This window comes from Anser brachyrhynchus, assembly GCF_964034855.1.
Source record: "Anser brachyrhynchus genome assembly, chromosome: 24".
Classification (NCBI taxonomy): Eukaryota; Metazoa; Chordata; class Aves; order Anseriformes; family Anatidae; genus Anser; species Anser brachyrhynchus.
In genome coordinates, this window is record NC_137717.1 from 4,538,561 (window position 1) to 4,565,595 (window position 27,035).

The 27,035-nt window shown below is 67.8% G+C and overlaps 2 protein-coding genes across 6 annotated transcripts; both read right to left on the reverse strand.

Annotated features, from left to right (window-relative positions):
* Positions 1 to 167: 167 nt before the first annotated feature.
* LOC308182297 (uncharacterized protein) lies at positions 168 to 7,890 on the reverse strand (the record flags this gene model as incomplete). Of its 4 annotated transcripts, none has more annotated exons than XR_013941744.1 (14): positions 168 to 715; positions 1,026 to 1,097; positions 1,203 to 1,349; positions 1,738 to 1,881; positions 2,428 to 2,497; positions 3,051 to 3,205; positions 3,302 to 3,379; positions 3,723 to 3,797; positions 3,915 to 3,983; positions 4,155 to 4,223; positions 4,449 to 4,617; positions 4,739 to 4,844; positions 4,930 to 4,992; positions 6,562 to 7,890. XR_013941744.1 is itself a non-coding variant. In XM_080566636.1 (14 exons), the coding sequence occupies 14 exons, from the start codon at positions 7,888 to 7,890 to the stop codon at positions 707 to 709; spliced, it is 2,487 nt and encodes an 828-aa protein (XP_080422762.1). In that variant the 3' UTR covers positions 168 to 706. The 4 variants fall into 4 exon arrangements, 3 of the variants coding, with proteins under 3 accessions (XP_080422762.1, XP_080422761.1, XP_080422763.1); XM_080566636.1 differs by having other exon boundaries at positions 1,738 to 1,887; positions 2,436 to 2,497; positions 3,051 to 3,139; XM_080566635.1 differs by having other exon boundaries at positions 1,738 to 1,887; positions 2,436 to 2,497.
* On the reverse strand, positions 7,533 to 25,540 carry ASAP3 (ArfGAP with SH3 domain, ankyrin repeat and PH domain 3). Of its 2 annotated transcripts, XM_080566634.1 has the most exons (27): positions 25,390 to 25,540; positions 25,119 to 25,232; positions 21,335 to 21,407; positions 20,871 to 21,016; positions 18,992 to 19,066; positions 18,680 to 18,729; positions 18,328 to 18,454; positions 16,561 to 16,646; positions 15,754 to 15,829; positions 15,573 to 15,659; positions 14,556 to 14,665; positions 13,937 to 14,006; positions 13,271 to 13,358; positions 12,882 to 12,930; positions 12,550 to 12,737; positions 12,321 to 12,454; positions 11,764 to 11,858; positions 11,390 to 11,570; positions 11,198 to 11,283; positions 10,960 to 11,075; positions 10,767 to 10,834; positions 10,553 to 10,660; positions 10,159 to 10,402; positions 9,749 to 10,055; positions 9,193 to 9,328; positions 8,860 to 8,982; positions 7,533 to 8,615 (listed from the first exon to the last, which is right to left on the reverse strand). In XM_080566634.1, the coding sequence occupies exons 2-27, from the start codon at positions 25,155 to 25,157 to the stop codon at positions 8,541 to 8,543; spliced, it is 2,937 nt and encodes a 978-aa protein (XP_080422760.1). In that variant the 5' UTR covers positions 25,158 to 25,232; positions 25,390 to 25,540; the 3' UTR covers positions 7,533 to 8,540. The 2 variants fall into 2 exon arrangements, with proteins under 2 accessions (XP_080422760.1, XP_080422759.1); XM_080566633.1 differs by lacking the exon at positions 25,390 to 25,540 and having other exon boundaries at positions 25,119 to 25,350.
* Positions 25,541 to 27,035: the final 1,495 nt, after the last annotated feature.

Below are 27,035 nucleotides of genomic sequence, written 5' to 3' on the forward strand. Positions count from 1 at the left end.
CCACCCCGATCACCCATGGGGACCCCCGGTCCTGGCAGCACAAAGCCAACACGGAGCCAAATCCTGCATCGCCTCCTCCGCACCTCTCCGGCCCCAGGGGAGCCGCCTTTTTGGGAAACTGAGGCACGGGCACCGAGCCCCCTCCAGAAAGCAGCCCTTGCTGCAGAGACAGTTCACGCCTTTATTGCTGTAGCTGGAGGTTTTCTTCCCACTCCTCTGCCCCTGTCCCTTCCTCTTCTCCGGGGACGCCGGCCGGACACCCCGTGTGGCACAGAGCGGGGGGACGCGGTGACATCCCACCGGGCACCGCCGCGACCGACCCCATCTCCCCCCACGCCCTGCCACCTGCAGTTAGGGGAGGGAAAGGGGGGGTTTGGGGGTGAAACCTGGCCCTTTCCCAGCCCCACATCCATGGGGCAGCGTCCCTCCTGCCCCCCAGGCATGCGGGCCCAGGCTGCCCCCAGCCCTTCCCTCTGCAGCCCAGTTCGGACCAGTCTTCTCGCTGGACGTGTCTGCGCTCCCAGAGGGCTCCCAGTACAAAGGGCTGGAATTCACTGGGATCTTCCACAGCAAACCTGCCCGATGCCGGGACACTTGTGGGATCCCAGTGCCGTGGAACAGGGAGCAGGGGGGCTGCTGCCACCCTCCCACGTGCCGTCACCATGTCCCCTCCGTGCCGTGTCCCCTCCAGCCCCGCCGGGCGCCATCAGCAGAACTGCAAAAGAGAAACCGAGCGTGGGGTGGGGGCACCCCGCAGGCAGCCCCCGCTCTGGGCAGTTTCGGGGGGCTCTGACACCCCCTGGGTTGGGACCAGCCTGCTCCCCATGGGGTGTGGGTGCGGGATGGGTCCTGCAGCACCCGCTGTGCTGGAGCACCGGGCGGTGGCACCACACCAGCGCCCACCATGGAGGGCTCGGGGGTGGCGGGGGGCACGGGCAGGGATGCTGCAGGGGACACGTGTCCCAGGGATGGGACAGGGGAGGGCCGGGGGGACCCAGAGCCCCCCCTCCCCGCCTCGTACAAACCTTCCAGCGGTTCCCACACTCGTTGCACAGCACGAATGTCGTCATGGGCTCGTCGGCGCTGCGCGTCTGCACCTGGGGAGGGAGCGGGCGGCCGGCTCAGGGGATGCTGATGGTGTCCCCCCCCCCAGACTACGAGCTGGGGTCCCCTGGGTGCTCGGGAGGGGCGGGGGGGCTCACCTGGTTGTAGGTGCAGTTCTTCTTCTTGCACTTGCCGCACTGGAAGAGGTCGGTGACGGTGCCGCCCGTCTTGGCCATCTGGTGCTCGCGGATGGCCTCCTGGGTCATGGCGTTGCGCAGCTCCTTCAGCTCGTCGCTGGCCATCTCCTGCCACGGGGGGGGCACGTCAGGGCCTCCCGGGGGGCTGCCAGGCGAGCCGGCACAGCCCCGGGTGCAGACCACCGTGGTCCATCACCCGCCCCGTCCCTGCAGGGGGCTGCTCCTGCTCGCTGGGCTCGAACCCATCCAGAGGAACAAGTCCCCCGTCCTCAGCCCTGCCTCCAGGGAGCTGTGTCCCTATGGGGGCTCCCAGGACCTGATCTGGGGACCCCCGCGGGGCAGGAGGAGCAGGGACCGGGGTCCAGGGAGCAGGACAAGGGTTTTTTTTTTTTGTGCTGTGTAATGGGACCTGCACCGCCAAAGCAGGACCCTGCTGGCCCTCGGGCACCGAGGCAGCCTCCAGGAGGGGCCGCGGTCCCCTCGCCCCGCTGCGCACCTCGGCGGTCATGCGTGCGATGAGGCCGGGCAGGATGGCCCCGCACAGCACGTTCCTCCGCAGGTTGGGGTTCTTGGGGTCCTTCAGGTTGCTGATCCTGCTCCGCACCCGGTTGCGGTACTTCATGTCCGTGCTCTTCAGCTCCTGGAAGATATGTGGGGCCCGTCAAGGAAACCTCAGCATCCTCTGCCCCCCCGCCCTCCGCGGGGGGAATCGTCTCCGGGGATGGTCCTGGCCGGAGGGGAGACCCCAAAGCTCTGAGCTGGGGGGGACTTGGAGGTGGCCCTGTCCCTGCCAGCGTGGCACAGCCCGGGCACGGTGCTGGACCAGGGCTGGATGGAAACACGGGCACCCCCAGCAGGCTCCACAAGGAGCCAGGACTGGGTTTGGGAAGGGAATGCTCCATTACCCCCCCCCGGAGGGAGGCAGGTCCCCGAGCAGGGGGCTGGGGGGGGGGGGGGCACAGCACCCCCGTATCAAAGCTCCTGCCCCTGGGGTGCTCCAGGCTGGGGCTGCTCAGCATCACCCGGGGCTGCTCAGCACCAGCCTTTTGTGCGGGTTCGGGGCTCCCTCTGCAGGCAGCCAGCAGGGACACCCAGAGTCCCTGTCCCCGTCCCCGCCACCCTCTGTCCCCGCCACCCTCTGTCCGTGTCCCTGACCCCCCCAGGACCCCTCAGCAGGACCCCCAGCCCCCAAAGGATATGGTCTTCGATCTCCGATGCCATCCTCTCGCAGTTGACGCCGAACTCCTTGTAGTCATCTGCGGGGCAAGGCGAGGCAGGGGGTGGCCGGGGGCCAGCCAAAGCGGCCAAAACCTCGGCTCGCTCGCCCGAGGCACCCCCTCCCTAAAAACAAGTCATTTTCCCCCAGCTTAAACCCACAGTTAAACCCTTTACAAGGCCCACATCCAAATCCCCCGTCGAAGACCCCCACCAACCTCCTTTTGGGGCTGAACGCTGGGTTTTGAGCCGCAGCCGGGGTTTATCTGCCAGCCCGGGGGTGAACTTGCTGCCCGGGTGCCCCCAGGCCTCAGAGCCCCGTTTATTATTGTAGGGTTGCTCCTGCTGGGGCTGTCCCATGGGAGAACCAGCCCAGCTTGGCCAAGTACTTTAGGGACGGAGATGGGGGGGGTCCCTGCTGCCCCTCCAAATAACTTTTTGGGTTGCTTAGGCTGGGGCTCAGTGCGGATTTGGATGGTTCCCCTCCCCGTTTTGCCACAGAGCCGGGCGTAGAGCAGCCTGCTTGCCCAGAGGAGCAGGATGCGGCCCTCCCCAGCCCCCCAATTTTGTTACCCCCCCCCCACCGTTGCTCACCGTCCATGCGGAGGGCGGCCGTCAGCATCTCGATGCACTTGTCCCGGACCGAGTCCCCCGTCAGGTAGCAGGGGGGCAGGAGGCAGACGCTGGGCGAGAAGGGGGGGCTGCTGGGGGTCCGCGGCGTCTCCGCCTTGGCCTTGCTGCTGTTGGCTCTGCGGGGGTTTGGGGGGGGGGGGGGCACACAGGTAGGTGCTGGGGTCCCGTGGGGACGTGCCAGCCCCGGGGGGGGGGTGGTGGCTGGCTCCTACCTGTCCTCCTTGCTGTCGCTGGAGCTCCTCCGGGGGGTGGCGGGGGCGGGCGAGGGGCTGGCACCCACGGAGGCTCTCCTGGAGGGGGCACGGGGCGGGGGGGGGGACAGTGGGGGAGACACCAGGGATGGGGCATGGGGCAGGATCAGGCTCGCAGCCCTCTCTTCCCACCCTGGCTGCGTGTCCCATGGTCAGAGCATCCCCAAAATGGGGTTCCCCTCCTCCCCACCCCCCCCAGGGCCAGGTGCCCCCCCAGGTCCAGGTCCCCTCAGCAGTGCCAGGACAGGGACTTTGGCCACCGGGTGGGCACGGGCACCACCGCCAGCAACGTGTCCCCATTGCCATGCCCTTCCCCAGGGCCCTTTGCACTTCTGGCAATGCAGAGCCCCCCCCTGGGGGGGGGGGGGGGGTTCCTCCTTACCTCTCCCCCGAGGGTCTCTTCTGCGGGGAGGAAGAGGAGGAGACGGCCGAGGACCTCGAGTCGGCAGAGTCCCTCCTGCGGGAGCAGCCACGGCTCGGTGGATGGGCACCAGGCGGTGGGTCCTGAGCCCCATCCGCAGCCCGAAGAGGGGCTGGGGTCCTCTCCCCCCCCCCCCCAGCCCAGGACCCCCACCTCTCTTTCTTGCCATCCAGGGATGACTTCTTCGAGGACGCAGAGGGGCTCCGGCCGCTGCTGGACTCCCTTCAGGGCAGGAGCACAAGGGAAGGGAGGGATGCTCTCAGCTCCCAGCACCCTCCGTGCAGCCTGGGGAGCCGGATCCTGCCCCCCCTTCCCACCAAACCCCCCCCCAGCCCCACAAAGCCTCGTGGTGCCCCGCAGAGCCCCGAGCAGCGCGGGCAGGACCGCGGGTACCTCTGCGGGTTGGAGTCGGGGGGGTGGCCCTTCGGGGGGGCTGGGTGGGAGCCGGGGTTGCTGGGCTTCCTGCAGAAAGAGAGAGGGGGCTGGTTTGGGGCTGGTTTTACCCTCGGGACAGCCCTTGTCTGGGAAATAAGCTTGCGGGGAAGGGGAAAAGGCCGGTTCTCCAGCAGTGCCACCTGGAAGGGGGGCTCCATCCTGGAGAAACCAAGCCCATAGGGATGGGGCGGGGGGGGAGCTGGTCCTGGCCCCGCTGGTGGGGTGGGTGGTGCCCCCCCGCTGGCCCCGTACCGCTCCTTGTGCTTCTCCCTGTGCTTCTCGGCCGGGTTCTTGGGGTGTTTGGCCGGGTGCGGGTTCGCCCCTTCGTTGGGACAGCTGGGAAAATCCAGCCTCTTCTCCTTCTCTTTCTTCTCCTTCTCCCCGTCGGCGTCCTTCTCCTTCTTCGGGGCAGCAGGGGTCTCTGCGGGAAGCAGCCGGGTCACGGGCACAGCCCGGGGACACCTGAGACATCGGGGCTGGGGACACCGGGACAGCCCGGGGAGGTTTGGGGGAGGTTTTGGGGAGGATTTTGCCCCTCTCACCCAGCAGCCGCTTCCAGTTCTTGATGAGGATCTTGGCCGAGGCCACCACCTCTTCGTCCGAGCAGTGCTTGCGCACCGAGTTGACCGCCACCCCGATGCGCGTGGTCTGGGGGACAGGCGTTAGCGGGGCTGTCACCGACCCCCCCCCCCCACCCTCTCCGGGACCCCCCCCTGGCGCAGCCCCCCCTCACCTGCAGCAGCTGGATGGTCATGGTGTAGCCGGTGAGCGACTTGAGCAGATCCAGCGCCCCTTCCTAGAGCGGGGAGAGGCCACGAGAGCCCTCGAGGAGCTGCGTCCCCGGGGACCACCCCGTGGGGCACCCACGGGGTCCCCAGAGGGGATGGGGCAGGCGCTCGGGGCCACGCAGCCACCAGCAGGGATGTGCTCGTAAAAAAAAAATCCCACTCCAACGGGAAGGGCTGGGGACACCTGAGCGTCCCCGAGGCGCTGGGGGCGGGGGGCACACGTCACCGGGTTCGCAGCCCGGCCCTCGGGTGCACAGTGCTTGTAGGGCTAAATATATCCCCGGCATGGCTCCACGCGGGGTCGTTTTCCTCCCCGGTATTTTTAGAGCCGCAGGAACAGAGACGAGGGTGCGGGGACCCACGGAGGGGTTGTGCCACGCGTGGCGGCCAGAGCTCCCAGCCCGCTGGGTGCAGGGGACATCCCTGGGCTGTGACCCGGCTCCGTCCCCCTTCCCCAAGTGGCATAAATCAGGAGGGTTTGGGAGCCACAACGACAGCCCGAGGCCGGGCAGGATCGGTCCCTTCAGCCCCCGGGGCTATTCCCAGCAGGGAGCGGAGCAGAGCGAGCTGCCGAGGCTGAGCGGTTGCGATCCGGGGGTCCCAAAAAGCCACCGGGTCGGGGGGGGGGTACGGCAGCACCTGGGAAGCCCGCACCTCGCCGGGACAAAGTCCGGCAGAAACGGTCAAATATTAACTTTAGGGGCTGGGCTCGCCTCTGCTCGCCCCCGCGTAACCGGCTGGCCAGGATGGGCCCTCAGCTGGCCCCAAGGGAGGCAGGGCCGGATCCTGGCTCCCCCGGCACCAAAGCCCCCTCCCCAACCCCTGGGTGTGCCATGGCTCAGCCCCCTCCCCTCCCTGTGCACGTTTGCACGCGCTCGTGCAAAAGGCAGGGCTGTGTCTGGGGAGGGCTCTTCCCACCCCAACCCCCCCAGGGATTTTTTTTCCTTTGCGTGGGGCTGAGCCCCCGCTGCCAGCCCCAGCCCTGTTTGGGTGCTCGGGGCTGGGCTGGGGGCCAAGCACCTGTCACCGCATTTGTCCTCTGTCCCACACTGCCACAGCCTGGGACAGGTGTCCCCCCCCCAAGCTCCCCAGACCACCACGTCCCCATGGCCTTGAGCGAGGGGGCACGGGAGAGCCCCAAATCCAAGGTAAAACCCCCGTGGGCGCCAGCTCCAACTCCTCAAGGGTGGAGAGGCAGCACCTGGGGGTGCCCCGCGGGAGCTCAGCACCCCAACACCCGCTCAGCCCCTCCTGGGGGGGGACATTTCTGGGCCCCCTTTTTCTCCCTCCCACGTCTGGGAGCTTCGTGGCTTTCCTCCCTCTCCCCGCCCCGAGCTGCCCAAACACGCAGGCACGCACAAATATTGCACACGCGTGCAAATATGGCACACGCGTGCAAATATGGCACACGCGTGCAAATACGGCACGTGTGCAAATATGGCACATGTGTGCAAATATTACACGTATGCAAATATCGCTCATGTGTGCAAATATTGCTCATGTGTGCAAATATGGCACGCGCGTGCGAATATGGCACACATGTGCAAATATTGCACGCGCGCCCCAGCCTGCCTTACCGTGCTCTTCCTGGCCACCATCTTATCCAACTTCTTGGCGATCCGGACCAGCTCCTCAGCGGGCCCCATGCTGGCTCCTCGCGGGGTTCTGGGCTCGGGCAGCCGCGGGAGCAGCCCCCGGTGCTGCGGGCATGGGGCAGGGGCAGGGGCACGGAGCGGCGGCCGGGCTGGAGCGGAGCAGGGAGGGAAAAAGGGGAAAAGAGAAGGAAGGAAAGCAAGGGAGGAAAGCAGAAAGGAGGTGTGGCTGTCCCGGCCAGTTATAAACTCCTGCCAGGCAGGCGAAATAGCACGGGGGAGGGCTAAATATAGCCCGGAGTGCGGAGCAGGACAAAGATTGCAGGAGCAGGGGGAGGCGCACGGCGGGGGGACGCAGCGCCCTTCGGTGCCAGCGCACGGGGGGCTCGCGGGGCCGGGGGAGCCACCGCCATGGGGCTGGAGGCCGGTGGTGGCAGTGGGAGAGCCCCGGGGACGTGGCTTTGGGGCTGGGCTGGGGCTTCCCGGGGCCCAAAGGCTCGACGCAACGCGCCGCCAGCGTTGCACGATGCAGAGTGCTCTTCCCAGACCGGAGGCGATGCCAGCAGCGTCCCGATGCCAGCAGCGTCCCGATGCCAGCAGCGTCCCGCGGCAGCAAGATCCCCCAGGGAACGTGGTGCTGGTGCTGTGCCAGGGCTGAAGGCGCTGTGGTGGTGCTGGCATTGCCGGGACCCCAGCGGCTGGGAGCAGAACCGGGCTGGATCCGTCCCAGCAGGGAGGATGGGATGCTCCTGCGTGGCCGAATGCAAGGCTGGGGAGAGAGCTGGCTGCACCCTCGCTCCCTGCCGGCACAGGGCCACCCGCTGCCACCCCGTCGTGTCCCCGATGGGCAGGGGATGGGGACCCCAGGGACCAGGAAACTCCAGGACACACCACCAGGGATGGGGACTGCCAGCCCCGGGGAACGGGCTGAGCCCTGCACGCACGCACCCCAATGCTTACAAAAAAAATGACGGTTTTATTAGAAATTAGAAAGAGAGAACATAAAAAACAAACACAACAGACCACTTTCTGGGATGCAACGAACAAGACGCAGACGAGGATAAACCACAGGGGCAGGCAGCTCCCGAGGGACGCCGACACGGGGCAGCATTGGTCCCAGAACACGGCTGCAGGATGGCCCCAAGGGTCCCCCCCCCCGGGGCCGGCCGCAGCAGGACCCCGAGCCCCCCGGGGCCGGGCGGTGACCAGCACCCGCCCGGTGAGGGACACGGGGACACGGCTCCGCGGTGCTGCCCGCGCCGACCCCAGGCATCCAAGGAGCTGTGGTACCAGGCTGGGGAAGTTTTTAGGCATTTCCAAGCCCTGCTGCCCTGGGGGGGCTCTCAGAGCCCGGGGGGGGGGGGAAGGATGTGGCCGCAGACCCTCCAAACCCCCAAAAACGATGAATAAAAAGCCCTTTTTTGTTCCCTACCAATCCCCAATGCTTCACAGTTGTGGTAGAGGAGAAAACCAGGTGGCGCATTGCAGCTCCCCCCTGGAGAACGGGGACAGGGGCTCTGCGCCCACCCAGCAGAGGAGAGTGGGGGGCACCCAGAGCGCCCCCCCCCAGCCCCAAATCCCCGCTGACAGGCGAGGAGAAAGCCCCCGGGATGGGCAGAGCCCCCGAAAGGACGGAGAGCAGCCAGAGCAGAGCAAGCACCAAAACCTCCTCGCAGGGTGCAGCTGATGGCGGCAGGGGCGGTGGCAGCCCTTCGGCTCTCCAAAGCCACCGTCCAGGGGGGGAGCGTCCCACACCCCGGGGGTCCCCACGTCCCCTGGGAGGGCAGCAGCCACATGGTCCCATAGCAGGGGCTGGGGTCGGGCAGCAGGACCCGGTGCCCCGTGGAAAGGGGCGACGGCACAGAGGGCCCGGGGGGCGTCCGGCTCCAGCTCCCAGCCCACCCCGTGCGCCCCCGGCCCCCAGGGGACGGGGACAAAACGGGCAGCGGGGGGGGGGGACCCAGTCAGTCTTGCAAGAGGTGGACGAAGCTGGCGGGGAAGACACCGGTGCGGGAGCCGTCGCCCTCGATGAAGCCGACCTGGGGGTGCAGAGAGGGGTGTCGGGGGGTGTGGGGGGGTCCCAGGGTGGGTGGCGAGGGAGAGGACTGCAGGGACCGATGGCCACAAGCACTTGTGACTTGTCACCGGCAGCCTACGGTGACCACCGCCAGCACAGACGGGGCGGGGGGTGCCCATCCGTGACCCCCCAAAAATCAGCAGCCCGCTCAGGATGACAGGGAAGTGGGGGGGAGAGGGAGGGGGCTGCGCCCCGGGGGGGCTCACCCAGCTCTGCTCGTCCTCCTCCCGCGTCACCACGATCACCTCGCCCTTGGAGAAGGTCAGCTCCCGCGCCTTGTCCCCCTTGCAGTCAGCCACCGCCTTCACCCGCTTCTGCCTCCCCTTGGCCTGCGCGAGGAACGGGGTCAGCCGGGGGGGGGGGCAGCCACCCCCCCAAATCCACCCCAACGGTTGTGACCCCCCCCCCAGTACCTCCATCCACCCCCCTGCGGCAAGAGCTGCAGGGACGCCTGGGGATGGAGGGGTCCCCCCAAAGCTCCCCCCCCCCCCCGCACCCCGTCCAAGCCCCCCCCCCCCCCCCCAAATCGTGCCACCTACCGGAGCGAATCGCCGGGGCATGGGCACGGGGGGCACCTTGCTCGGAGCGGGGTCCTCGGGGCTCTGGGGGGGGGCGGCCGAGCCGGCTTTGCCGGCCACGCCGCTGATGCGCCGGTACGAGCGGGTGCTCTCCGAGCTACCGGGGGCAGCGGGGGGGGCAGCGTCAGCCCCCCCCCTGGCTCCCCCGTCTCCCTCCCCACGAGGTCCCGGTGCCGTCGGGTTCCCCCACGGGACACCCAAGGGAGCAGGGTGCCACCCACAGCCCACCCAAATCCCAAAATGGGGGGGAAAAAAAAAAAATGTAACTTCCAGTGGGTCCCGGTATCGGTGTCCCCCCCCTACAGGACCCGCGTCACCTCTAGGGACAGCCCCCCCCCTTCCCACGCTGCCCCTGTCCCCTCCTCTGTCCCCAAGCCCCGGGGGGGTCCAGGCTGGCAGTGGGGAGGGGACCCCTTTGCTCCGACACCCCCAGGGACAATTTGGGGTTTCTCCCACCAGCACCACACAACCACCTCCCCCCCGCCAATGCCTCCCCTGAATTTTGGGGGACCCCTACCCGAACTTGACGGGGGTGACATCGGGGGCCAGGCCTCCCGGCGGGGGCTGCACGGGGGGGGGACTCAGCTCCGGCCCCCTCCGCGCGGCCCCGCTCTCCGTTTCCGAGCGGGTCTCCCAGTACGCCGCCCGCCGCGCCTCCGGGGGGCTGCGGGTACCGGTGGCCGGGGGGGACGCGGCCGCGCCGTCCAGGGCCCCCACGGAGGAGGAGGAGGAGGAGGAAGAGGAGAGGCTGCGTGGCGCGGGGGGGGCCTCCGCCAGCCCCGAGAAGTGCGGCTCCGACGCCTGCCGGTGGAGCTCGGGGCGCTCTGGGGGGGGGGAGGGACACGCGATGGGGACACTGAGGCTGGTGGCCCGGGGCCGTGTCACGGCGAGCATCCCGCGGCGCGTGGCCCCCCCCGCCCGACTCACCCGTGGGGCTGGGGCCGGGTTTGGGGCGGGGGCCGCCCCGCGTGGGGTTTTTGAGGGGCAGCGGCGGGGGCATCTCCTCGCTGTGCGCCCGGCGGGGCGCGGGCCGCGAGGGCACCAGGATGGTCTCGTAGGTCTTGTTGGTGATGTCCATGCCCATGCAGCTCCAGCGGCCCTGGGGGCAGGCGGCGGGGGGGCTGGTGGCCAGCGGCGAGGAGCCCTTGAAGGAGCGCTGGAGGGGGCTCACCTGGGGGGCAGAGACCCGGACCCGGAGCTGCCGGGGGCTCCCCCACCACCTGCAGCCCATTTCTGCCCCCTGCCCCGTCCCGTTGATGGGGACGCAGGGTCTGTCCCTGTCCCCCCCCCCCCCCAGCCCTTGCCACCGTCTGGCGGGCACCTTCTCCTCCAGCTCGTCCTCGCTGTCGTAGGTGTACTCCTGGGGGGGCTCCCAGTCGTAGTCCACGTGTACCTGCAGGGAGAGCTTCCCCGCCTGCGCCTGCTCCAGCTGGGTGACGGGGGGGTGTCAGTGGGGGGGTGGACAGGTCCCAGGTGCCCCCCACCCCAGCATCAGCCCCCTCCCCATCCCCCTGGTCTGCCCCCACCCCACCTACCAGCTCCTCGCACTCGGTGTGCTTCAGCCTCCTCGCCACGTCCAGCGCCGTCTCGCCGGCCGCGTTCACTGCACGAGGGATGGGAGGGGACAGATCCAGGCTGCTCCGGGGGGACAGCCCCGAGCAAAAGGCTTGGCCCCAAGTCCGTCCGTCCCCCCCCCCCCGCCCCCAGCCCTATATCCTGGCCCCGTACCCGTGGTGAAGGCAGCTTTGCCTTTCAGGAGCAGCTTGAGGCAGTTGGGCTGGTTGTAGAGCGCGCCGTAGTGCAGAGCCGTGTTCCCGTCCTGCGTCACCCGGTCCAGCGTCCCCCTGCGCAGAGCCGGGACAGCTCCAGAGCGTGCGAGCATCGCTCCCCGTCCTCGCGGGGACGCTCCGGCACCTCGGGGACGTCACCGGGACGCCACGGGTGATGGGACCCCCGCCGGACGCACCCGTTCTGGATGATGAAGTCCACCAGCGGCAGGGACGACCTGTCGGCGTAGCGCACGGCCATGTGCAGCGCCAGCTCGCCCGCGTCCTGCCGGGAGGGTGGGAGAGCACAGCTGAGCCCGGGGACCCTCCGCAGCCCGGAGGGGCTCCCGGAGACGGGGACGAGCCACGGACGCTGCCGGCGTGGGGCTCACCTGGCCCTCGGGGCTCGCCAGGGGCTTGGCCAAATCGTGCCCTTCGGCGAAGGCCTGCAGCAGCGCCAGCAGGTCGCGGGTGCGGATGGCGTCCCAGAGGCGGTGGGGCTCGTCGCGGCCGCCCCGCTGCACGTAGCGCCGCTCCATGTACTTGGCCACGATGTACTCCTTGCGCGCGCTCCTGCGGGGCGGGAGGCATCAGCGGGCAGCCCCGCACCTCGCCCCCCTCCCGAAGTCGTATCCGGGGGGGAGGTGCAGGTCCCGATGTCCTGGTGATGACACCGGGAGCCCCCAGTCCTTGGGCTGGGGACAACGGGGACACAGAGCCCCCCACCCCAGCCGGCTCCGTGTCCCCCCGGCAGTGCCGGACTCACATATCGCTGCCGGCCGAGGGTTTAGGGCAGTCCTGCGTGGGCAGCGTGGCCTCCATGATCTCGTTGAAGCGGGTGTTCCCGACGCTGACGGCCAGCTGCGGCGAGAGGGGCAGGGGGAGACGAGCCCTGGGCAGAGAGGGGCCACCCACCCTCCCCAAAATCCTGGCCGTGCTTGCCCTGGGACGTCCCATCCCCATCGTGGAAGGATGGAGAGAGGAATCTACCGGATCCACCCAGGACCTTGCCACCCACCGTCTCCCCCAGGGATGAGCCTTTCTCCCAGCAGAAGTTCATTAGAGCAGGGAGCAGGTCGTGGGGGGCTGCCAGCATTTCCCCCCCCCCCATTAACAATCATTTCCCCTGCATCCCTGGAGCACCATGCCAGGGGAAGAAATCTGCAGCTAGGGAAACCGAGGCCAGCTGGTGAGAGAGCAGACCGGCAGGGAGGAGGAGGAGGAGGAGGAGGGTTGAAACCCACACCCAGGAGGTTTGGGAGCCCCCGAGCAGGGGGCATTTCCCAGGGGGTGCCAGACCCCCAGGTTCAGGGAGCCGCTTACCAGCAGCTCGGAGGTGCTGAGGACGTCCAGGGTGAGGGACTGGATGCGGGAGTAATGCACGCCCAGCTCCCGGTGGATGCCGGAGCACTCGATGCACGTCAGGATGCCCAGGTTGGTGGAGAGCCACGTGGGGTCTGCACGGCACGGCGGGGTGGGGGGCTCAGCATCGCCTCCCGGCCCCTCACCGCTTCCATCCCGCTGCATCCCGCACCCCAGATCCCCGACCTACCGGGGGCCCCGCAGTCGCAGCACTGCTTATTTCCCGGCATGTTCTTCACCTCGCCGATGACCAGCTTGGTGAGCTCCTGCACGCCGCCGTCCGCCGCGCCGCCCGCCGAGGCTGCCCCACCGTTGGGCTCGCCCTTGAAGGCGTTGCTCAGGGCTTCGTCCTTGCTGTTCTGCAGCACCGAGACCCACCTGGGCAGGGGGAGCAGAGCCGGGCGGCCTCGCGGGGACGCACCGGGGCCGGCGCCGCGCGGGGCGAGGGGTGCAGCCACGGGGGATTTAAGCCCTGCGGTGCTTTGCACGCTCGCGTGGGGTGGGGACGGCCCCGGCACTTACACGACGCACTCCTGCTCGTCCTCGGCTTGGAAGTGGTACGTCCTGTTGTCTGCGGGGACGGGGACAACGGTGAGCTTTTAGGAACGCGTAAGGTTGCAGAAAGGGGCTGGAACGGGGCGTTTAGGATCAGTTTGCACAAGGTCGCAGGAAGGGGCTGGAGCTACTGCTACGGGCTGCTCTGAAAAAATCGCCGCGCATCGCGCTTCCGACGCCCTGCTGCCACCTCTTGCTGTCTGGCGCTCGAGGCAGCCAGCACCGTGCGGGGCTTTGCCCTTCCTCCGTAAAAAAAAATAATCACGTGCACCCCCCACACCCTGGGATACCCACCCGGGGTCTGTCCCCGGGGACCCACAAGCAGACCCGCGAGGGCACGGAGCGGCGGCACTCACGCGTCACCAGGTCGAAGCACTTCTTCTCCTCGGCGTGGGGCCGCACTTGGCACGTCAGCAGGTTCAGCTTGACGGGGGGGCGGTTTATCTGCAGGGCGGGGGGACGGAGAGGGGGGGGTTAGAGGAGGTTCCCCAGAGGGTCGCTTTTGGGGCACGCGGAGGCTCAGCACCTCTCCAACCCCCCGCACGTTCCCTTTGCAGAACGGGGCTGGGAGCGGCGCTGCACTTTGCAGCCTCTGCCCCCAGATGGCAGCACCCCCTCCCCAAAATGACTCCGGGTCCCTTTGGCCTCCTCTGCGGCCTCGACACCTCCCTAAAACCCCCACTGCCCCCACTAAAACCCCCATCCCACCGGCACACAGCGAACGCGGGGGGGGCGAGGGACCCCCTGCTATGACAACCCCGAGCTGGCGGCTTGCTCTGCTGCCGGGGCGCGGGTGGGATGCTCGGGGAAAAGCCCTACAGCCGAGGTCATGGTCCCAAAGGACGGGAGACGTGGAGCTGGGTGGTTTCGGGGGCAGCACCCAGCAGGGGACGGCACAAACCGGGCTCTGCAGTTTGGGCACCGCTGCGGGGTGTGCGCCGGGCGGTACGTGCCGGCAGCACCCCACGTAGCACCTCGGGGTGACCACGGGGCTGAAGGTTCCCCCCCCGAGCCGCCCTCACCGTGCTGTGGGAGATGGTCAGGCAGCCGTACTTCACGCCGCACTTCCTCTTCTGCCACACTTTGCGGATCCTGAGCCAGAGCAGGAGGGGTGAGGAGCCAAGCAGGAGGGGCGAGGACCCACAGCGCATCCCTGACCACGTCCACCCACCCCAAACTGCCCCCAGCACCCCCCCGGAGAGGCTCCACGGCTTTGGGATCTAGGGTCGTGCTTCCCACAAGTCGCCGAGCACAGGGGTGGAGACCCCTTTGGGGCTATAAGAGCATTATTCGCCCCCCTAACCCATCCCAGCAGGATGGTTTCTGCCCCCGTGCCCAGGGGACACCAACCCATCACGATGATGCCACCGACCCATTACGGGGGTCCCCTGCGCCACCTCCAAACCTCCTCCTTCCCTCCCCACCTGCAGCTGGGCACCCACCCACCCCGACCACCACCTCCAGGGCTCCTCCAGCTGGGAGAAAATGGCATTCTCCAAGCCTTTAGACCTTCTCAAGACCAGACAGGACCAACAGCACCCAACGGTCTGTGTAACGGACCCAAACCCTCACCCAAAGGTGTCCCCCTCGGGGGCTCCCGCGAGCACAGACCGAGCTGGGGTAAGTAACGCCCGCCCTCACCCGTCGCTCTTCTTGTACAGGAACCCCGACTTCTCCGTCCCGTACTGCTTGTTCCCTTGGTGCTGGTGGATGCTGTAGCCGCTGCCGGAGTTCTTCCTGCTCAGGTTTTCCTGAGCTCACCAGGAAAAGGAAAAAAAAAAAAAAAACATTTAGAAAGCAATGTGAGAGGGGCAGAAGTGGCCGAGCCCCCTGGAGGACCTCATTATGGAGTCAGAGACCTTCGTCCCCTTTGGGCATCCCTCCTGCTCTGCTCCCGTGGATGTCCCTATGGATATCCTCCCCATGAATGTCCTCCAAGCATCCGTCCTGCTGTGCTCCCACAGATGTCCTCCTCCCTGTAGATGTTCTCCTCCCTTTAGATCTCCTCCCATGGATGTCCTCCTCCCTACAGATCTCCTCTCATTGATGTCCTCCACCCTATAGATCTCCTCCTATGGATGTCCTCATCCCTGTAGGTCTCCTCCATGAACGTCTTCCACCCTAGAGATCTCCTGGCATGGAAGTCCTCCTCCCTGTAGATCTCCTTTCATTGATGCCCTCCACACTATAGATCTCCTCCCACGGATGTCCTCCACCCTACAGATCTCCCTTCGCTGATGCCCTCCACCCTATAGATGTCCTCCAATGGATGTCCTCCTCCCTACAGATCTCCTCTCATTGATCTCATTGATGTCCTCCACCCTACAGATCTCCTCCCACGGATGTCCTCATCTCTGTAGATCTCCTCCCACGGATGCCCTCCACCCTACAAACCTCCTTTCACTGATGCCTTCCTCCCTACAGATCTCCTCCCATTGATGTTCTCCTCCCTACAGATCTCCTCCATGGACGTCCTTCTCCCATGGATGTCCATCTCCCTGTAGATCTCCTCCTCCCTACGGATATCCTCCATGGATGTCCTGCTTTGCTCCTCCCCAGCCCCCCTTTCCCCGCTGCCCCCCGTCCCCCAGCCAAGGACACCTCCCTCTGCTCAGCACCCAGCGCCCAGCACCCTCCCGCCCCACCACCTGCTCTCACCTCCTTGCTGTCCAGCTGCAGGATGCTGCGGAGGGAATCGCGGGTCTGCGTCAGCTGCTTCACCTCCTCCTCCTGCGCCTGGTGGAGCTGGAAAAGGAGCGGGGACCGCGGGTGTCCTGGGGGGGGGAACAGCCCGAGGGACACGTCCACAGGGCAGCGTGGGGGGTGCCGGGGGACTCACCGCGTGGAGGGACACGGCGAGCTTCTCGATGAAGGGGTAGAGGTTCTGGGCAGCCTTCCAGCCGTCTTGGAAGAAACTGGGCATTGATTTCACGCCATTAAGATGCAAATGGGGAAAACGGGGGAAAAAAGGGCTTATTTAGAGAAAGCGTGGCGGGGGGGAAGCAGCAGTACCCCCCCCCCCCCCCACCCCGGGGAAGCTGCTCTTGCTCTGCAGCTCCCTCGCTGCTGGGACGGGGAGGGATGCTGCAAAGCCCACGTCCAGCCCGTGGGGTCCAGATACCCCAAATATTTCGGGTGTTTGGGACACGGGGTCGGCCTCTTGCTCGATGCAAGCTGATCTCACCGGGGCTGAGGCCAGATCCTGGCCCCTTTGGGTCCCTTCCCCGGCTGACAGCACGCCCGTGGCCAGTGCCACTGCTCCCTCCCTGCCTCAGTTTCCCCACTCGAGAGCCGGAGGGGTGCGAGGGAAGGAGGGGGACGTTCCCCCTGCCCCGAACGCCCTCGCTACGAGCTCCGAGGCTACCGGCGGAGCCGCTCGGCTGAACTCATCCCTGGAAATCCATCCAGAAACCAAATCATCGGCTACATCCCCGGCCAAGCCCCTTCCCCCAGCCCTTACGGACACGTTTGCATCTCCTGGAGCCAACAATCCCGACCGGACGGCGTCGGGCCCTGCCCAGCACCTTCCCCAGGAGCTCCGTGGGGTCGCTCAGCCCCCAGGACAGGGAGCGAGGTGTCCCCAAAACCCACCCCCCCCCCCGAGCGCTCCCGGAGGTGACAGCCGAGCCCGGGGACGGGCACCTACTTGTGCTGGGCATGGAAAAACTTGATGAGGCTCTGCAGGAAATCCGGCCCTTGCTTCATCTGACTCTCGCTGGCTTTCAGCAGGTACTGGGGGGGGAGAAGGCAGCCGGTTAGGCGGCGGGGATGAGGACCGGTCCTCGCCCCCCCCCTTCCCCGCGTGGGCAGGAGGGTTGTGACGCTGGCTCGGTTTCGAGAAGCCACGACGTCGGGTGTGAAGTCAGCTCGCCGGGGACCACCCTCGGAAAACCTGGAGCTGGAGGTGCTCCAAGCCCTGCAAAGTCGACGGGCCGAGGCGGGCCTCCAGGGTTTCCAGCCGGGCGCGCTTCTCCCGCTGCTTATTACTGCTGGAGTTAATAAATAACCCGAACCCAAGTCAGCTTGAGGAAAAAAAAATTAAAAAAAACTGAATGATTTTGTACATCAAACCTGTCCCTCACCTGCAGGCGGAAAGAAAAAGGCCCAGACCCCTGGGTCAGGCAAGCCCCATGCAAAGAGAGGAGCCTGGAGCCTCCCCTGGGCGAGCTCAGCCTCAGCCCCGCGCAGCTGGAGGCTGGCCTCCTCCCTCCCTGCCTCCCCCCGACGTGTTTTGGGAGGCGAGCGGAGGGGAAGGCGGCCAACTTCCAGCTGCAGGGGCTTTCCACGGCCCGACAGCCCCGGGGCGTGCTGGAGCCCCCGGGGGACCCCACGTCTCCTCTGCTGGGGGGCCGCCAGGGGTAGGGGAGCAGGATGGAGGGGGGGCAGCTCCCAGCGTGGCCGAGGAGGCACACGGGGAGGGGGTGAAGGGGGCTTTGTGGGGGCCTCGCTGCCCTGCCAGCGATGCCCCGAGGTGGTGGTGACAGGGGACTGTCCTGCCGAGACCCCTGGTGGGGGTCCTGCTGCGCCCACCCACCCACGGGAACCCCCCAGCGAGGAGCCTTGCCCCGCAGAGCACCCCTGGGGTGGAAACCCATCGCGCCCCCGCCCCAGAAAGCGGCAAACACCGTGTGCGCACGGGCGTGCGCACACGTGCATGAGCGTGCCGGCCCCCAGCGCCCCGATTCCAGGCGGGCGCCCGCGCGCAGGCGCTGCTGGAAGCGGCCCCTCCCGGCCGGCCGCGTTTCCATGCGCTGTTATTTATTTAACAGTGCTGCTATTCAAAGCACTGACTCATCTGGCCCAGCCCCAGCCAGCAGCCCCGACCCCGCTGCGGCGCTGCCTCCTCCCCGCACACCCTGCCCTTTGCTCCCACAGGAGCCCGGGGACAGAGGAGGGGACTGGGGAGACCCCGGGAGGACGGGGGGCTGGGGGGGGGCTGGCACCAGGTCTGTGTCCTTTGCTTGCGCCCCCCTGTGTGCTTGGGGATCTGGAGAGCCTCTCTGTTTTTGCCAGCAGGGCAAAACTGCAAAGCCAAACTGCGTCTTTCAGGGGTTTCGTCCCAAAGGATCGCCTTTTGCCCCAAATGCCAGCCCCTGGTTTGGCAGAGGAGGTGTAGGATCAGGACCCGGAGGATGTGGGTGCAACGCCCCGGTGCTCCCTGCGGGGTATCCCACCTGCACCCGCATCCTGCAGGGAGCAGACACGGCGCCACTGGGGGGGACGGGAGGTTCCCCGAGCCAGGACCCCACGGGGACACACGGGGACGGGGACAGACGAGTGCCCTGCGCTGCACCCACCGGGACTGCTCTGGTGGTGGGGACGGGGACTGAGCACCCTGCACAGCTCTGGCCACAGCGGTCCCCTGCGTCCCCCCGACCCCGAAGGGCCCCGAGCCCCCCGGCGCAGCCCCCACCTCGCACATGTGGAGCTGGAAGAGGCGCCGCTCCTTCTGCATGTCCTCGGCCAGCTCCGCCGCGGACGGTTCCGCCTGGATGACCCCCGCCAGGCGGGCGCGCTCCTTCTCCTTCTCCATCTTCCCCCTGCGGGACGGCACGGGGACAGCTCGGGGACAGCCCTGCCCAAGAGGGGGTCCCCAGGGAGCTGCAGAGGTGGCAGAGGGGGTGGGAAGGGGCAGGGGGCTGCGCTGGGATGGACCAGGGGAAGCCTCCCCAGGGCTGGCGCAGAGCCTGGCTGCAGCCCTGCACAAAACACCTCTGTGCGCGGGGGGATTAAGGGGATTTTGCTCCGGGCATGGGGTCGCTTACACTTTGGTCTCGTAATCCTTCCAGGCCTTTTCGATCTGCTTCTTGGAGTCCTGCAGCGAGAGGAGAGAGGGGGCGGCAGCCGTCAGGGGAGGCGAAGGGACGGGCACAGACCCGGTGGCACCAAAGCAGCGTCCCAAAAGTGAGGGCTTTGCTTTGCATCGCTGTGCCGGCGCCCTGCCCTGCTCCCCATATTGCGGGGACATCGCCGCTGCGCCTCTGCCTCTTGCTCCGTGCCGCGAGCCGCGTCCCCAGGGCTGCGTTTTGTCCCCGTACAGGGGACCTGCAGCCGAGGAGCCAGGGCTGGGGACTCACCAGGCGGCCGTCCTTCAGCTGCCCCTTCAGCAGGCTGTCCAGGGGGAAGGAGACGATGTTGTTCAGGTTCTGCACCTGGAAAGGGCAGAGACGGGGACGGGGTTACCCCAGGGGCGTCCCCGCGTGGGGGGCAGGTCGGGAAGCAGGAGCCCCGCGTCCTTTCCAGCACTGGGGGCTCCCCCCAGTAAAATCGCTGCCCCAGTAAGGGTTAAAGAGGCTGGAAACGGGGCCGGCTGCAGGCAGGGGCAGGCTGGGGCTTGCTGGAGCTGGCTGCAAGATGTCTGACGCGGGGCCCTTCCCACAAACCACATCAGCGCGGCGGCTGCCAGAACTGGAGCTGCTCCCCCCCATCGCCGCCCCGGCCCCGGCCTCCCCGCGGCACGGCGCAGACACCCGGCGGGCAGCCAGCGGTGCCAACCGGGCCGGGACCTCCTGACGTCCAGGAGGGCTTCCCAAAGCGTCCCCTCCCCGGGCTGGGGGACCGGGGGTGTCCCCAAAAGCACTGCAGCATGCAGAGGGGACGCGGGAGCCTGCTCCCATCCCGGTGCCTCTCCGTCTGACCCCAAACCCTGGGGTCCCCACGGGGCAGCACCCGACGTGGGGCTGTTGGAGCAGCTCCAGCACCCTTGTAGGGTGATCCCAGCTGGGCACGGACCGGGGCTCGGTGCGATGCTGGGCGCACACCGCGTCCTTCTGCATCGGAGAGGAAACTGCGATGCTGCAAAACCCTACAATGCCTTGCATAGTCTCCCGAGGGGTTTTGCTCCCCGACACCACAGGGGGAGAAACCCAGCCCCGGGGCAGGAACCGGCCCCAAAGGCCGGGGAACGGGGCGCCCCATCCTTCCGCCGTGCGTGCGGCGCCGGGATCCCGCTGCCGAGCAGCTCCCGGGGAGGGTTTGGAGCAGGGGCGGCTGCGGGCGGCCGTTCCCACGCCTGCAGCACGTGGCACAGGGGAGGCGCAGCGCGGGCACTGCCCTCGCCCAGGGAACCGGTTCGGCTCCTTCCCCGCGACGTTTTCCCCACGGAGCCCCCGAGTACGGGGCTCCGGCCGGGCCGGGATGGCCGCGATGGGGAGGAGAGGAGCGGGGAGGCCCGGGCTGGGGTAACTGGGAGAGGAGGATATGAAATCTGAAATTCCTGCTGGGGGAAGGGCGGCAGCAAGGAGTCTGCTCCTTAAGCAGAGCCAGAGGGTACAAATGCCCCTTTTTTGGGGGGTGGGCTTCAAAAGGGACCCGAGGGCAGTGAGAAGCCAGCAGGGGATGCCCCAAGGCTTTGCTGCACGGCCCCAGCTCGCTCCAGATCCCACCCAGCACAAAGCCCAGCACGCCCCCAGGAGCCCAGCTCTCCCCCCAGGCTATCAAACCCTTCCAGCCTCGACAAATCGAAGCAAGAAGATGCGTTTGGAGAAAAGAGACCCCGAGAAGAGCCGTGGCCCCCCCCCTCCCACGGCAGGGATGGCTCCAGCCGCCTCTGCTGCCTCCCGCGCGGCTGCGGCTCCCCACGGCCCCGCTGCGCGCTCAGCGTGGCTTTGATTTACTTCTTGGCAAGCGAGATCAGAGATGTGAAAAAAAAAAAAAAGGAAGAAAGGGGGAAAAAAAAAAAAACAAAACCAGCAGCCCCAACCGCACGGCAAATCGCAGCGTCGGTGTCCCCAGCAGAGCTGGGAGGGAGCTGGAAAATCCAGCGGAGGGGGTATCGGGTGGCCCGCGAGCATCCCCGAGTCTGGGGTGGGATCTGGGACCTCCTGCCGCGGTGGAGGGCAGCTGTGCTGGGTCTCTGCCCCAAATCCAGATGCCTGGTGCAGATTCCCCCCAGCTTGGCCCCAGCAGGACGGGGGAAGCAGGCTGAGGTTGCTCCCCGCGGGGTCGGCGGCTCACCAGGTTCTTGAAGAGCGCGGTGACCTCGCGGGTGAAGACGGCCAGGTTGAGGAAGCCGGTGGAGAGCTCGTGGTTGTTCTGGGAGAGGTGGTTGTTGCCGAAGTTCTCCAGGGCCTCACTGTACTGCTCCTCGTTATCCACGTGGGCTGCGCGGGGGGACAACAGCGGTGAAGCGGGGATGGCGGCGGGGTGGCCCTGCGGGACCCCCTTCCCCAGGAGGTCCCATCGCGGGTCCCACCCGCACCCACGTCCCTGTCTCTTTGGGTTGGAGCAGGACACCAGCAATGCTCCTTATACAACCCCCCCAAAGCTCTCGATTTACATCTTTACCCCTTTTTCAGCCAGCTTTCGGCACCCCAGCACGTTCCAAGCATCCCCAAGGGCCGCCACCCGCGGATGGCACTGGGGGAGGATGTGACCGCGGCAGCCCGGGGACGCCCAACATCTCTCGAAGCCCGACTTACTGAGCCCGGAGACGTGAATGGCTTTCACATATTTCCTTATTCTCTGGAGCACGGCTTGGTCCCCGTCCAGGCTCTGCGAAAGCAAAGGAACAAACCCCTGTCAGCGCTCCCCCCCCGCCCCGCTGGCCACACAGGGCTCCTTGGCCGGGCGCCTGCTCTGCCACACAGATGTGCGGGGCAGCAGCCAAGCTCCCGGGGACAGGAGCTGGAAGCACCCGGCCCCGTGCAGGATCGGTGCTGGGGATGCCGCAGCCGCGGTGCCCGGCCGTTCCCGTGCCAGCCCTGCGGTCCCCACGGTCCCAATCGCCCCGGGGAGGTGACGCTGGAGCAAGGCGGTAGCGCAGGGTGACAGGTTTTGGGTCTGTTTGGAAGCAAGCAGCTCCCAGCAGCTGCGAAAATGCCTCCGTGGCTCCCCCGGGGGTTGTTTCAAGCAGGGAGAGGAGGAAGGCAACCCCGTGACGCGGCACAGATGCGCCAGGCTGGCCCAGCCGCGCCAGCACGTGTCCCCCTGGGATGGGCACAGCACCAGAGGCACACGAAGGTCCCCCAGCTCCGCGCGTGGCAGAGCCAAAACCAAAACCTGCATCCTGCCGATGCCCAGCAGGGACCGAAATGACACAAATCTCACCCCGAGGGACTTGGCTTTCTGCAAAATCTTGACCCGTGCGGGGTCCCGGTCGCAGCCCCCAGCCCCATACCCCGACGCCGTCCCGCACGCAGCCGCAGCCCTGTCCCCGCTCCGTCCCTCGCCACGGGCACGGCGCCCACACAGCCAACGTGTGCCGAGCGTGGGGGCGAACAGCACCCAGCCCTAAATCCAATCCCAACCCCAACCCTGACCCCAACCCCAACCCCAACCCCTCCCAGGCAGCCGGAGCCGCGCGCAGCAGGAAAGGGTTAAGGCCGCCTTGGCTGCGCTGCAGGTACCAGAGGCATGATAACAGGCTGGAAATATTTGGAGGGCGTGAACGGCGAGCAGGGCGAGGGATGAAACCGCCGAGGAATTACAATAAAGAGGCTCTCTCTCGCTCGCTCTCGCTCTCCCAGCGAAGGTTTTCGGGCTGATGTCAAGGCCCATTTCCTGACAGCGGGGTCAGCCCGGCTCCGGCGCCTCTCTCCTCGAGGCCCCTCCTTGGACGAGGTGCTGCCCAGCAGCCTTGGCCGGGATGAGGCAGTGGGGAGGGGGGGGCAGAAGCCAACCCCCCCCCTCTCCTCGGGGGTCTCTCACCAAGCAGGAGGATGCTGGGGTGCCCCGAAGCCTCCCGTGCCCCTCTGTGCCCTAAATCCAGCGCCCCAAGCTCTCCGGAGCTGTGCTGCGGGGCAGAGGCTCCTCCTGCCTCGGGGGGGGGACACAGTGGGTGATGCCATGAGCCCCCACGCATGACTTTGCCCCAGGGAGGCCTTGGTGCTGCCCGAGAGCAGCCCCGGGCGAGCAAACCGGCCAGGCACGGCCTCGGGAAGGGGAAACTGAGGCAGCGTGGGATGCTCTGGATGCACGCAGGCACCGCACAGCCAGGGGACGCGGCTGCCCCGGTGCCACGGGATGGGGCAGCCCCCCAGGAGCGCGGCCCGGAAGGATGCTGGAGGTGGGGCAGCACGGAGAGGGGACAGGGGACAACCCGGAGAAGGGGTCACATCGGCACAGCCGGTGGTGGTGACAAGGGATTCCCTATGGGGACGGCGGGAGGGACGGACCCGCACCTGCACCGCAGCCGCCTGGGGACCCCGGGCACTCCTCCTCGCCCTGCTCAATGGGGGCCATTCTTCGCCCCCCCCCCCCCTCGTCGTGCCGCCCGGGGAAGGCGCGGCGATGGGGCCGGGGGCTGGAGGCGGCGCTGCCGCCGGGGCAGGATGCGGCCGCTCCGGGTGCAAAGGGCAGAGCAGGGCAGGACGCCGTGTTTACTCTGCGATGGGGCAACGCAGGATGCGGCCGCCAGCTCCGCGGCCTCTGCCCGGCCATCCCGCACCGACACCTCTCAATCAGCCAGCACCACCGAGGGCAGGATGCGGCCCTTCTGCTCACACCAGAGACCCGGCCTCGGGTCCCCTCCCCGTGCCTCGTCCTGCTTTTATTTCTCAGCCAAAGCCCCCATGGGATGCGGCTCCTGCCCCCAGCACCCCAAAGCCACACGAGACCCCCGGGAGGGGACAGCCCGTTGTAATCCCAGGAGGGAAACTGAGGCACAGCGTAGCTTCGGACACCTGGGAGGACCTCGGTGGTCCCACGGCCTCCTGCCCTCAGCACCCTGCTTCGGCACAGCTTTGGGGTGCTGGGGGGGGGTCGCGCTGCCCCCTCCCAGCAGACAGCAGCCTGGGCTCACATCCAGCAGCGCTGAGCACCCTCCGGCTTCCCAAAGCACCAGCATAGATGTGGGGCAGGGACAGGCGGCGACACAAAGCCCCAGCCCCCCCCGGCCCCCCCCCTCCCAAAGCAGCCGCTGTTTATTTTCCTTGCCTGATGCTATCGCCCCGTCGAGGTTCAGCCGGCGGCGCGGGGCTGGGGCTTGTTTGTTTGGATTTCCCTCTTCCCCTCCGCCGGGGCGCTGGGTGTCGGAGGCCTGGCTGCCTTTCGGCTCCCCCGAGGGTCCCCGCAGCCCCCTGGCAGACACGTGCCCCCCCCGGCCCCTCTCCCCCGAAGACCCCAGCCGCTGTCACAAGCCCCGGCGCTCAGCCACGCTCGCTGGAACGTTCCCAAGCGAACCCCCCCGCCCCCCCAAATCCCCGTCCCCCTTCCCCCAAATCGCAGCCTCCCCAGGGAAGCCGAGCGGCCAAACGAAATTCCTGCCGCTTCCTCCTGCCTGGAGCTGCCTCCCCCTTCCCGGCTGAGAGAAAGAGCCAGAGCCAGGGGAGAGCACGTGCTGGCGGGGCCCGGGATGCTCAGCACCATCGGGTGCTGGGTTTCCAGCCTGGGGGGCTCCCTTCCCGCTGCCCCCGGGGCTCCGAGGGGGCCCGCGCCGGCCCCACGAGCTCTGGCTACCCTTCAAAGCCATTCCTTCGCTAAGAGAAATTGGCAAAGGACGCGGGACCAGCTGGAAACAGCCTCTATTGGAGGCAGGAGTGGGGAGAGAGGGATAAGCGCACCCCGCCACCCCTGCTCGAGCCCCATCCATGCTGCTGGGGGGGCTAAAAATCCCACCCCAGCTTTAATAGCAACGGGAGCCCCCCCGCAGGGACACCTCGAGCCCTCAGGGCGCAGCGGCTCGTAGCCCTGAGGCACGGGGCCGATGCTGAGCCCAGCCCTGGGGACGGAGCCAGCCCCTGGGCAGCACCCAGAGCTGGAAACGAAACCAGCTGGAACGGCGAGGTTTTGCCCATTTCTGCAGGCCTTGGCCCCAAGAAAACGCGCGGTGGGGCGGAGGATGGAAACGGCCGCCCCGGCTGCAGGGTCCCGAAGCAGCGGCTCAGGGCGAGCGCCGGGGGGACCAGTCCCACATCCCCAGGCGCTCGGAGACGGGCGGCACGAACAGCAGCCCCCCGAAAAACTTTCCGGGTTCCTCTTTCCCACAAGCCATCGGCGACGGCAGCGGCCGAGCCCTCGGCAGAAGCGAAAAATGAAAACCTGGGAGAGCTGCAGCGAGAGACGCAAACCCCGCACCGAGCGGGGCCGGCGTCCCCGGGGGGCTCGGGGCGAGGGGGGGGGACCCCAGTAAATAGAAACCCAAGGGAAAGAGGCGGGTGCTCGCTGCGGGGCCAGCACTACAGGGCGCCCGGGGCTCGGGATAGGGGCGCAGGGGGTGTCCCCAGGGGGAAGCGCAGCCCAAGCCTCCCCCCCAGCCCCGCTCACCTCCTCCAGAGCCCCCACCGCCCCCCGGCACTTCTGCATCTTGGAGGCGAAGGCGGCGGCAGCCGGGGAGCTCAGGTCCTCGCCGGTCACGGCCAGGAACTCGGCCACGCTGATCTGCTCGGGCATGGTGCGGGCGGCACCGGGGGGGTCACCGGGGGGGGGCACCGGGGGGAGGGCACCGGGGGCTGAGCCGGGAGCGCACCGGGGGAGCGCACGGGGGGAGCGCACGGGGGGGAGCGCACGGGGGGGAGCGCACCGGGGGGGAGCGCACCGGGGCTGCACCGGGGAAGCTGCTGAGCGTCCCGGGGCCGTGGGGGGGCCGTGGGGGGGCCGTGGGGGGCCGGGGGGTGCCGGGGTTCCCGGGGCCCGGCTCAGCGCCCCATCCCCTGCAGGCCGGCGGGGCTGCACCGGGGAGTTTCTCCCTCTGCCCGCCCGCTCCCTCCCCGCCGCCGTGACGTGGGCAGCGCCGCCCGCCCGCCCGTTAAAGGCGAAGCGCCCCCGGTGCCCCCCCCCCTCCGTATTCCCCCCCCCTCCCCCAGCAGGGGCCGTCCCGGGGCACCGGCGGGGCGCGGGGGGCTCCATCCGCAGCACCGGGGACCCAGGGTGCCGAACCCCTCCGTGCACCCCTCCCCCGTCAGGCTGGGACCGGAGAGGGGGGGACCCACGGCAGCCCCCCCCCCCCCCCACGCGGGGAGAGGCCCCACGGAGCCCACGAGATGGGGGCAAAGCACGGGGTGGGAAGGGCAGCGTGGTTCCTGCCCGCACCACGGGCACGGACAGGGGTTGGGGACACCCAAGGTGGCCCCTAAAGGCCAGCTTGGGTGCACAAGGGCTCGGCCTTCAATCCAAATTAAATCCAGATTAAATCCCCCCACCCCCCCCCCAAGCACTCGGCTGTCCCCATGCCCTGCTTGGCCCTGGAGGGGGGTGCACAAGGCGCAGAGCCCAAGCGCCCCACTCCGTGCCTCCAGTGCTGCCCTGAGGCTCTGCTCGGAAACGTCCCCAAAAAAAAGAAGTGAGAGCGAAGGAGGAGTGGGGATAACGAACGGAGGGGGGTCCGGGAGGGCTGAGGAAGGAGAATCCGATGGCAAACCTCAGGAAAGGAGAAGCAGAAGAGGAGGGGGGTGGCAGGGACACGGAGCCACTTCTGGAGCACCCCGCTTTGCTGTGGAGAGGCAGCACGGGGGCTCCGTGTCCTGCCGGCCCCTTGCCTCGCCCAGGCCCATGCAGGTCCGAGGAGCTGGATTTTGGGTTCCCTTTACCTGGTGATTTGCTGCAAGGACAATAAATAAATTAATTAATAATTTAAAAAAAAAACGGGCCTTTGGGTTTCCCAGCAGAGGACACAAGGATGCTCTGCAGGACCCCTGCACCAAGCAGCCCCCAGCCGGGGCAGGTCAGGGGGTGGCAGAGCCCCCTCCTCTTTCCTCCCTTCCCTCCTGGTTGCCCAGAGAGGGGCTCGGAGCTGGGCAAAAGGCCCAATCCAGCACCCCAAACCACGAAGACCCCCGAACCTGCCCACCTGCACCCCCCCAGCTCCTTTCTGCTGCTCCTGCAGCCCCCTGCAAGCCCCCAGACCATTTCTGTCGCACTTTGTGGCTCCGGTGAGCCCCGTCCCCGGCAGCTCACGGTGACAACGTTAAAGAAAACCCGGTAAAGAAAAACCCCAGCACAGCCTGGGCCAGCAGCCGGCCAGGATGGGGTGTGCGGGGCTGCGAGGTGCGCTGCTAAGGGGGTGAAGGTGTTTATAGGATCGGGGGGGGGCACCACACACACCCCTTAGCCCCCATCTGCCAGGGACAAGGTTAAGAGGCTGTGGCCCCGGTGAGACTGCTGCAGGGGAACAGGAGGAATTTGGGGGCTCCCAAGGGGTCCTGGCTGGGACCCCCCCACCATCCACGCACCTCCTTGGGGTAC

Excerpts from the sequence above, each read along its gene's own strand:
- ASAP3 (XM_080566633.1), bottom strand. The coding sequence starts at position 25,244 with ATGCCCGAGCAGATCAGCGTGGCCGAGTTCCTGGCCGTGACCGGCGAG. Across the intron at positions 12,738-12,881 it reads GACGAGCAGGAGTGCGTCGT|GTGGGTCTCGGTGCTGCAGA; the intron begins GTAAGTGCCGGG and ends CCCCCTGCCCAG. Across the intron at positions 10,835-10,959 it reads CAAAGCTGCCTTCACCACGG|TGAACGCGGCCGGCGAGACG; the intron begins GTACGGGGCCAG and ends TCCCTCGTGCAG.